At 37.1% G+C, this 10,846-nt stretch overlaps 1 protein-coding gene across 1 annotated transcript in view; it reads right to left on the bottom strand.

Annotated features, from left to right (window-relative positions):
* Window positions 1–440: 440 nt before the first annotated feature.
* ZEB1 (zinc finger E-box binding homeobox 1) overlaps window positions 441–10,846 on the bottom strand; it is a 121,719-nt gene continuing 111,313 nt past the window's right edge. The window contains exons 6-9 of the mRNA XM_010007037.1: window positions 10,039–10,144; window positions 6,779–8,589; window positions 4,884–5,064; window positions 441–2,914 (exon numbers count right to left, since the gene is read on the bottom strand). Of these exons, the coding sequence (XP_010005339.1) occupies window positions 2,364–2,914; window positions 4,884–5,064; window positions 6,779–8,589; window positions 10,039–10,144 (2,649 nt within the window). The 3' untranslated portion in view covers window positions 441–2,363. The remainder of the gene's footprint in view (window positions 2,915–4,883; window positions 5,065–6,778; window positions 8,590–10,038; window positions 10,145–10,846) is intronic.

Here is a 10,846-nt window from a genome sequence, read left to right as displayed (position 1 = left end):
CAACTTTCAAGCCTTCATACTTACAGTACTGAAATGATGTATCTGTAATGTCGGTGCCGCATCTTGGGAAAGTCCAACAGCCATATATACATCAACCTGTTCACTAGCTTATTGCTAAACCAAGAAAACAGACTTACTTTAAAAGCAGTCTTATTGAAAGAGAGCATTAAACGGGATAGCAGATAGATAAAAGAGCAAAAAATACATTACAAATGCCCACGGTTCATTGAAAAAAATCATTCCACTAACATTGTTAAATCAATGAACTGACGTGGCAACCCCTTTGCCTGCACAGAGCCCAACCTTTCTTTCACTTATGGGCCCCTGACCTACAACTGAAACCGAGTCTTGACATTGAAGTAGGAACTGAAGTAACATCTCATCGAAATAATTTAACACCATTTTCTAAATTACCAGAATAATGACAGTAAGTCAGACTTGTTGACGCATTTTATTGTGAGATGGGGAGTCTGGTAAAAAACTAGAAAATGACCATGATGTAACAAGGAACTTAAAAATGAAGTTTCAGGTTTGTAACATACATACATGAATACAGGAACAAATTGGCACAAAAATGTTAAACATTGTTCCCAACACTGTTTATAAGATTATTCTAATTTGGCTTACTAAGGAAATGAGAGTTTTATGGTTAGACTAATCTCTTAATAAAACTGCAGAGCATCATGCTATTAGTCACACAGTGAATTTCAAAATTTAAGAGCTTTATATTAAAAACTGGGTAAAGGTAAAATGAATTGATTGCAATTGTAAAATTAATACATTCCCATTTTAATTCTTCTGTTCTACAGTCCAAGGCAAGTATAAATGTTAACATAACACTGTTAAATCAAATCTCAATGCAAGAGAACCGATTGCATCTCTACTTTAAATCTTATCAACTTTCCAAATTTTCATACTAAAATATATTATTGTATTAATACAAACTACAGTATTATACACTACACTGTGTAATAAATAAAGAAATATAAAAATAAGACACATAAATATAAAAGTTTTCTAAAACTAAAAAGGTACATATGTCAGTAAGAAGGGTATTAATACTGCCAGGTTTGAAGACATACAGTACAAAATGTTGCACAGATCTATAAACTAAAAGAAATAAAATAATACTGATAGGTAAAAATCAGCTAACATTGTTAATAAATGGGGTCCATAATAACTAACATTTGAAAATACTTATGAGCCAGATAACATGTCACATATGTGTCTGAAATTAAAGTAAACCAATAAAGCAGATTAGAAAATTTTCCTTGTAATCTTTGTAGAGAAATTCTGCAAGTCAGGTATTAACCCAAAATACCACCAAATAACTAAACAATGAAATATACCAGTGTTCTTACTTCTCTGATGGCTGAGTGTTTTTTTCCCCACAACTAGTTTAGAAGTTTGATACAAATCAACAAATGCTAGTTATTGTAGGCCACACATTGGATAAAGGCTGTGTAGAGCCTTTATAATACTGATAAATGGCACTTACAGCACACAGGTCTTGCATAAGGCCAGAGGAGATACAAAGCTTCATATCATATCCTTCATATTGTTACTACATACTCAAAACACAATTACAAACACTGATTTTGACGACTTTGCTGTCCTTACCAGTATTAACACTGTTAGTCCCTGCAATCAGAACTCAACGACAATCTTTTCAACTACATTTTTAATTACATGAGTAAGAAACTTCATTTCTTCTATCATCTGCTTTCTTAAGGCTAACAATACACTTTAAATGATAATATGCTCTACTACAACATCTAATGTCATAAACTGCTACCTTCTAGGTTGAATTTACAAAGGTAGCCACGCACTGTTTGCAACTGCTTTACAGGTTTCTGCAAAAGGGAATTTTGTAGTGCAGAAGTTCTCACATTTTAAAACATAAGAAAATACTGAAGTGGATTTAGGAAATGTTTTACCATTAAAAAAAAAAATCATATAAATCTCTCCCAATTGTACAGCTTAAAAATTAATCAACTTAAGAATGAAAATTAATACTGATAAAACAAACAATGCCAGATGCTTGTCTAATAAATCAGGTTTCCTATAACCTGCTAAATCTTTCCTTCCAGAGTCACTGTATTTTTCTAATCTGCTTCATGTTATAAACTTGTTCCTAACTTTGAAAACTGTGTGAAAAATTACTAAGTTTGAGGTTCAGGCACACCTGGATTTCTTTTTTTTTTTTCTTTTTCTTTTTTTTTATATATATATTTTTTTACACAGTAGTGAACAGGAATCACAGTATGCAGGCTACTGCATTTCCATGAAAAGCATGTATAATATAGAACGAACTTCATTACCAATTTCTTTTTTTCCTTATAGAAAAAACTATCATTTAAGCTTTATTCGTTTTTTTCTTCTGACACCTGCCCATCATTCTGTATAACTTCTGGTTCTGCATTGCTTGCTTGATTTACAGCTTCATCATTCTTGTTACCTTCGGTTTTCACTTCTTCTTCTTCATCTTCTTCTTCTTCTTCATCCTCTACTTCGTGTAGTTTTCTACATTCTTTTTCTTCCTGCAGTCCTTCTACCTCTTTCTCTTCCTCCTCCTCTTCCTCTTTTTCACTGTCTTCCTCTTCTTCCCTGGTTAGACTCTCTCTCTCATCTGAGTCGATCTGGGATGGAGATGCCCTGGCACCAGTGTGCTCACTACTGAGGACCTCCTGGCCTGTCTCCTCCTGCTCCGTGCTGTCACGCTCTTCTGCCTCTCTTTTGCAATAGGAATAACGATGGTTCATGTGTTGAGAGTAAGACCCCGAGTGCGAGAACCGCTTCCCACACTTGTCACATTGGTAGGGTTTTTCCCCAGAATGCAGTCGCATGTGTTCGATCAAATGGTGTTTGTGTTTGAATGCCTTCTTGCAGATTCCACACTCGTGAGGTCTTTTACCTGTAAAATAAAACACAAACGATTGGTCATCTTGTAGCTGAAGTTTTAAAAATGTATTCTGCTGTTTTCACCATGAAATGCTACTGCTGAATGTATTACCAACAGTTAATAACCTTATTTACCCAGACGTTCTTCTCCACGCATTCTCAGCCTGAGTTTCTCACCTGAGCCCAAAGGACAAAGGTGCAATGGTACAGGAGTACCATTGCAATTACAGGGGTAATTTGTAAGCTTCATAGGAAAGCTGAACACAGAAGGACAAATAGACTCTCAGATGTGACCTTCAGCACAAAAAGTGCAAATACCAGTACATTGGAAAAGGAGACATTTTTCTTGCAGTAATCATTATCTCTATTCAAAACCATTTTAACTTTTCTATATTGGTGGAAACCTTAAATTAACTAAGTTTTTATGTTGGTCTTTGTGTACCAAGTCCTTCTTCCATGCTACAGGTAAAAGAAAAATCATTCTAAAATCTAGGTTGGCACAGGTCAGTGTCATGATATACAAAACTTGCTGACTACATATACGTTTACAAGAAAAACCTGCTTTGTTTCCATTAGTTCTCTTTCTGCTCTGTTTTCCAGCTTTCTACTTTGTTGTCTTGTTTTTAGAGTCTCATAAACACAGCATGAGCCTAGTCATGTTATTTTGATTTCAACACTCAAAGTGTTGAACACACAAAACCACTTTGCACAGTCTTAACCCAGACCAAAAACATACAGACAGTAAGACAGCAGTTTTCTGGTCACATTGATGACCACCAGCTCTGTGCCAGCTTATGCTAAATTACTAGAAAGTGGGTGTCGGTCTCTTCTCCCAAGTAACAAATGATGGGATGAGAGGAAACAGCCTCAGGTTCTGCCAGAGGAAGTTTAGATTGGATATTAAGAAAAAAAATATTCACTGAAAGGTCTGTCAAGCACTGGAACAGGCTGCCTAGTGAAGTGGTTGAGTCACCATCCCTGGAGATATTTAAAACACATGTAGGTGTGGTGCTTGGGGACACAGTTTGGCAGTGGAATTGGCAGTGTCAGATTTGTGGTTGGGCTCAACGATCTTACAGGTCTTTCCAACCTAAATGGTTCTATGATTCTGAACACTGCACTCCATTAAAAATATAATGGAGTGAGCAACTGTGTTATGAAAAGGAGTTAAAAGAATCTCCAGACAGGAAAAGAATGAAAATAGATAGTCTTGATGAATACAACTCGAGAAGCTTGATCAAGTGGTAAAGAAAAAAGGGAATTTTAAATCTTTTTAATTGTATATTTGCAATGAAATTAAAAGATATGAAGAAATATAATAAAGGCACTTAATAAACAAAAAAATGAAAAAAAAAAAAAGGAACACATCATAGAAGAAATAAGAGAGCAACAGTTCTTTAAATAAAAAAAAGACTAAAGGTACCAGAGCTGGAGCCAAAAAGAACAACTATGAGAAATTTAAAATAATAAAAAAAGCCCAAAGGTTGCATCTTTTGGGGTTAGATTCTACGCCTAACCAAAGGCTGTTAACTTCAGATAATTACAAATGTGGCATAATTTGAAAATCCTTCATGCTAGATAGATAAAACTGCCTTTCATGCATCATACATATACAGGATCCTTTTTTCTTAATTTAGCATTTTAATTTTTTTTTTTTTTTTTAGATTTATAACCAGGACAGGTAAATTAATAGTTAATACATCCTTGATTACAGGCTGTGGCTTGCAGACGTCCCTGAGCCAGATGGAAGACACTCCCCTTTTTCTATTCAGGGTTGAGGTCTGATGAATTTAAAGAAACAAGGAACTGCAGTTCTATCAAACAAATAAACAAATCATAAGTTTCCAAAGCAAACTGATCACAGATGATAAGAAGGACTATTACACTTCCCTGCACTTTCTGAGAACCTGATTCTGGTTGAGATTATCACTTACACACTGCCAATGAAATAATGGTCTGAAACTGCTTTTCCTAGTACGTACCTGTGTGTTCATACTTATGCCTCAGTAATGAGCTGCTCTTCTGGAATATTTTGTCACATAAATCACATGCATACATCCCATTTTCTGTCTTTCTCATCTTTTTCTTTGGGGGTGTTGAATCAGAATCATTTTGATCTTCTACATTCGATACTCCTTCTGAGCTAGTGTCTTGCCTTTCATCCTTAAGAAAAGGTATGAAAAAGGTTGAGTTCAGTAAAAAAAATGCACAGATGCAGCACACAGGTTATAAAATGTAAGCTGAAGGTAAAATGTTATTCTTATTCAATGACATAAACAGCCAAACAAAACCGTTCAGACTTAGAGAGTCAAAAAAAATCTTTGGCTGCATCGCTCTGCTTTGCAGTCCCTGTCTCGGTGCGGATGCAGGATTCTCACTGGCATTGACATGAATCACATCCAAATCTGACTGTTGGTCAGGTCTGAGCTAGACTGACACGTTATGTTTTAGGGCCTGTAAAATACATGCAATGTTAGGAAGGAAAAGGAGGTTACAGGTCTATAAAGTACCTCAGCAAGTTGGAAGAAGAAATTTGGTATCTAACTATACTTTTCAGCTAATGTTTGTCACTCACATTTTGCTGTCTCATGGAAGTTAAGACTATATTTTTTGGTGAAGTTTTCACAAAAACTATTTAAGTTACCATTCAAATTTGCATATTTGATTCCCCTCTTCCTCATAAAGCTACCACAAGTACTACTTAACCCAAAACTTGGGGGACTTCAAATGTTTCATTGAAAAAAAAAAAAAGTTTAAAAAAATACCACCACTGTTGTCTGTTTCTAAGCATTTCAAGCTCTGAAGCTCACCTGTAAGAAGCACAGTATTTTCTTCTGATATCAGCAGTATCACTACACATGGAAGCAATTTCATCATATATTATAAAACTCCAGTATAAAAATGTACATGTTAGCTACCTGAAATGTTGTCTGCCTCGTAAATGTTAACATGTAAGCAACCTTGTAACTCTTCAAGGCTCCTCATTCTCTGGCAATACAGAACCCCACATAAAATGCTCAACAGTCGATTTCTAAGACTTAATTAGAAACACTCAGGCCTTATGTGAGCCACTTTTCTCTTCTGCTCTGCCCCTACTTCAACCCACACAGGTGTTTCTCAGGAGGACTGATTCCAATTAAGATCACATCTGGATGTACCAAGGTAGGAACAGGGCAGGATATGGGAATGGCAGATGAAGAAGACAAATATCTGCCTGACTTTCAATTGAGAACACATCTGAATTTTAAATTTAGTTTAAAGTGCCATTATGGTGTAGGATGAACTCAGCTACTCTGCAAGCCAAGAAAGCAGACCAGCGTGAAGGGAGCAGCCAGAAATTCCAATGGGTTTATTTTCTGGATGTATAGAGTCAGCAAAAAACACAAGTCATGGCCAAAGTAATGGCTTTTTGATCAGGAGAATAAGACTGTCTTTAAAATACTGAGCACTAATATCCTAGAGGACATGTCTAAACTACTGAATATGGTGAAGAACTCACTTGTCCATGCACAGAACTCTACAGGTTCTGTCAGTCTGTACTCAAGCTGCCTAAGCTAACCAGCTTTGCAGGAGGCTTAGCAGTAACATCTATTATTCATTAAAAAAATCTCCATGGGGCTGAAAACGCAAGGGACTCTGAGCAACCTGGTCTAGTGGAAGGTGCCCCTGTTCACAACAAGGGGCTGGAACTAGATGATCTTTAAGGTCCCTTCCAACACAAACCATCCCATTATCAAAGATCAACAATCAAGCTGAATAAAACTGATAGCTTATATTTACATTTTTATTTAATTTATCTTGACAGTTTTCTATTAGTTCAGCATGGATACCAAATGAATACATCATACACAACATACAAGCATACAGACTGAAGTACCTGATTTCCATTGGCTTGGGCCTGTTTTGGTGGTGGTTCTTGAACTGCAGGACTAACTGTAGTAGAGTATGCATAAGCCACCTGTGGAATCAAAATGGTTTGCTTATTGGCAGCGAGAGCTCTCAAGCATGGAACACTGTTCTGATCAGCAATGGCAACAATTGTAGGTAACTGGGCAGTGACTGTAGGTATAGCAATATTTATGGGATTGGCACTTGGTGGGATTACATTTACAATAGGATCAGAGTCTGTAATACTGTTGTCCTTTTGTGGTTCTTTTTTTGCACAAGTCAAGTTCAAAGGTTCTTCTTGGACAGAATAAACACTATTCTGGTAAACACTAGTTATGGTAGATCTTTCCAATGGTTCTCCATGTTGCTTTGGTAGTGAAAGGTCAAGAGGTTCAATTTGTGGCTCTTCTTGTACACCCTCTCCTGTGTACGTATAACCCTGTGAATTTCTTGATGAAGAAAGGTTTAGTGGTGATGGGGATGGCGTGTTGCTGCGTGAACCATTCAGAGCTGATCCCCCTGGTAAAGTCTGAGGATTTGTTGTATTGACAGGATTTGGTGAGTTATTTGTGCTGCTCTGGGGTTCACTTACATCTGTAGTTGCTGCTTTATCATCATTACCTGTGGGACTGCTTACTTTAACTTGTTCAGGAGAAGATGGTCCAGAAGACTGCAAAGAAATTTGTCCAGCTTGCATTTTTTCAAACCATTTTTTGACCACATCCAGTGGTAGGTTTACTGAATCTGCTATTTTTGAAAGCTCTTCAGCGCTTGGTTGTGCATTTAATGCATAATAAGCTTTTAGGAGCGATAAAAGGTTCTTTAAGGGTGGCTGACCAGGAGATAAGTTGTTCTCCCCAGTTTCTGATGGGACAGGGGAATTGGGCTTCTCAGCTTCTGTTCCACTGGGCTGAGGAGGCTGAGGGGGATTTTTCGTTTCATAGTGCTTTAATTCTTGAAGTGCATTAAGATCTCCCGGACAGTCATCACAAAGAAGACAAGTGCTATCATTGGTCTCTCCTTCAAAGTTCTTATCTTTCTCAGACTTCACTGTAAGATCTTCTGGCAATTTTTCATTTTTGCAACTATTTGTAGGAACGGAGTTTTCTTTTTTTAGATTTTGTGGAACAACCTGAAGTTGACTTGGTTGCTCCAAGCTGTAGTTGATGATAATTTTGGTTGTCCCATCTTGGTCAACCAAAGGAAGACTGATAGCTGAAATGAGGGAATGGCCAGCTTGTTGTATAGATGCATTGCTGATTGTTTCTTGTTCTTTGGACGCAAGATTAGCATGATTGTTTTCCAATACTTGCCTTATTACATTACCATCCACTGCCACTTTAAGAACATTTTGAATGTCACTTAAGTTGATGCTTATGGGAGACACCAGACCCACTGTCGGTAGAACAACAGCTTGCACCACACCCTGAGGAGAACTGGTTGCCTGCAATGGGCTACCACCACTAAAAACCCCATTCTGCAAAGGGGTTGAACAATTAATTCCTGAAGCAACCACTATGGGCTTGAATTCATAATCCACAGGTTCAGTTTTAATTTGGTTAACAGGAAGTTGCTCTTGCAAGGGTTTATTTTCTATCTTTTGTCGTATCTGTGGTCTTGCTGGGCTACCTGGTGATGCAGAAAGAGAAGGGGAGGAGCACTGAGATGTCTTGAGCCCTGACCGGGCCCGACCATTCACGGGCATCAAACCGATACACTTCTTGCTGCTTATGTGTGAACTGTATGAACCAGAATGGGAAAACCGTTTCTTGCAGTTTGGGCATTCATATGGCTTCTCTCCTAAAGAGGAAAAAAAAAGAAAAAAGACATATGCAATAGCTTACTAGGTCACAGTGTGACTGTATCAAGCAACAGTAACTAGAGAAGAATACACCAGAATGACCCCTTAGAGAATCCTAAGGAAAGAAACTTATCTTATTCAGTGAATTGAACAGCAGGAGTAATTTTGTCTCTATAGCTCTGATCCTACTTTGTGATTCACAGGATGGGGCCCATGTGATCATCACATGTTCCAGTATTTCTCAGTAACTGTCTACATATCATGTGAATGAGACTATATAATACTTGCAGATGTTATTAAACTCCATTCAAATGGTACCACAACTAACTTCAGAAGCTGCGTAAAATGCTTCAGAATAAAAAAAAAATTTAGAATATTATTAACTAAAGAAAAAATGCCATAACTGTAAGTATAAGAAGCTATGCACGTTTTATTGCTGCAAACTCAAATACAACATATTGGTGTCTTCCTACAATATTGATCAGCTGAAAACCAGGCAGAGTTTAAGTAAAGGGAAATAAGACTCAGAAGACAGATGTACATGTGCCTTCAGAGAAGAACCCCAGGTTAAATTGCCAGGAAGTGGCACACAACTGTGCAATCATTACACCACTTTTTGAGTTGGCTTTTCAAGGGCTCAGTGGCAGAGAGGAAAGGGAGAGAACCAAAAGAGTGGCTTGCTTCAGATCGCATAGTACATTGACTGAACCTTTGCCACTCCCAGTGCCACCACTTGCTGGAAAAGAAATTATGTTGCTTGACTTCCAAGTGAGGTGCACTTCACTGCTATTACCATGGCTGAGAGACTGATAAGAAAGGAAAAGAAGGCCTAAAAACTTTTTTTTCAGCCTGCCAATGAGTAAATCAGGGTTAAAGACAGAAACTGAGACTCTCTTTCAAGTGACAACATTTAACTTACTGTTATATATTAAAATATATTATTATATATTATATGCATTATAAACTGGAACTTTTCTTATAAATTAAAACTGTTGTGACAGTATCTCAAAATCCTAGACTTGTGTCCTGAGGCCATTTTAATATGACTAGCCTTGAGTGATCACAATCACAGCCACAGTAGGAAGCATAGTTCTTCTGTCCCAATTATTATCAATTAAAATTTTCTACCAAGGCTCATGACCTGCTGAATGATCTGCAAACATTGAGGAGAAACAAACAAGTGAAAAAGGTCCAGAAGAACGTCCCCATTTCTTCAGCCAGAAATTAAGTTGTCCTTAAGTGTGAGAGCTCAGCTGCAGCTGTAAATCCTTTTGTGTTATTTTACATATTCCCTGCACACAGCTGAAGGCTGCAGTCAGTGCTTACAGCGTCCCAGGGGTAAAAACAGAAGGAAAACACTAGTACAGACTTAAGAGACTGATCACATCAAAGTTATAAAGAATAGAAATGGCAACATTAGTACACAATTCAATGCTTGGTTCATTTACCACTGTGGATTCGTAGGTGCTCCTTTAGGTGATGTTTATATTTAAAAGCTTTTCCACATTCAGTGCACTTGAATTTTCGATTACCACTGGACTGTGTCACATGTCTCTGTAACAAAAAATTCATAATTATTCCATAGGACAGCATTTTGGAACAAGATTTTGTATTTTCACATGGTAACAGACAAAATGCAATACAAAACTGAGAGAATCAATTGTAATTTTAAGAGACTGAAGGTGATATGTGTTATGCATGAAAAAGAACTCGTCAGAAGCCAGGTTAAAACTGGGCTATGTGTATCTTCTAAATAAATCTGGTACTGAAAAAAAAACCCCACACCAAACAAAGCAAACTCAAAATATTTTTGCCCATTCTCCTAGCTTCAGATGAAGCTTGCACTGAAAAGTAATGAGAGAAAGAAATTCCAGGATGCATGTTAGTTCTATGTGTGAAAGCAAAAAACCCAAGAAAGCCCACCACCCACAGAATATGTCACACAGGATAGAGAAACATTAAAGCATATAAAAGCCTATTTAAAGTTTAATCAGTTGACTTGATTTTTCCATTTACATGCTTCCAGTGCTTACTGTTGGCCTTGGATTCCTCTATGTAATGATGCCACAGGACTGCTCAATAGAAGATGGCTCAGTGACAACAAAGGCACTCAGTCTTAATTAATTCTCAAAATAAATGCGAAACACTAAATTAAGATAAATAACAATATGGAGGGATTCCCCAAGTACACAACATCAAACTTCTTCAGTATTTCCATTGAATCTCTATGGTTATTTTGTTATACTTTTCCTTGTG

The sequence above is a fragment of the Chaetura pelagica genome, unplaced genomic scaffold (genome assembly GCF_000747805.2).
Source record: "Chaetura pelagica isolate M959 unplaced genomic scaffold, ChaPel_1.0 scaffold17, whole genome shotgun sequence".
Classification (NCBI taxonomy): Eukaryota; Metazoa; Chordata; class Aves; order Apodiformes; family Apodidae; genus Chaetura; species Chaetura pelagica.
This window is presented reverse-complemented; position numbering and strand designations above follow the sequence as displayed.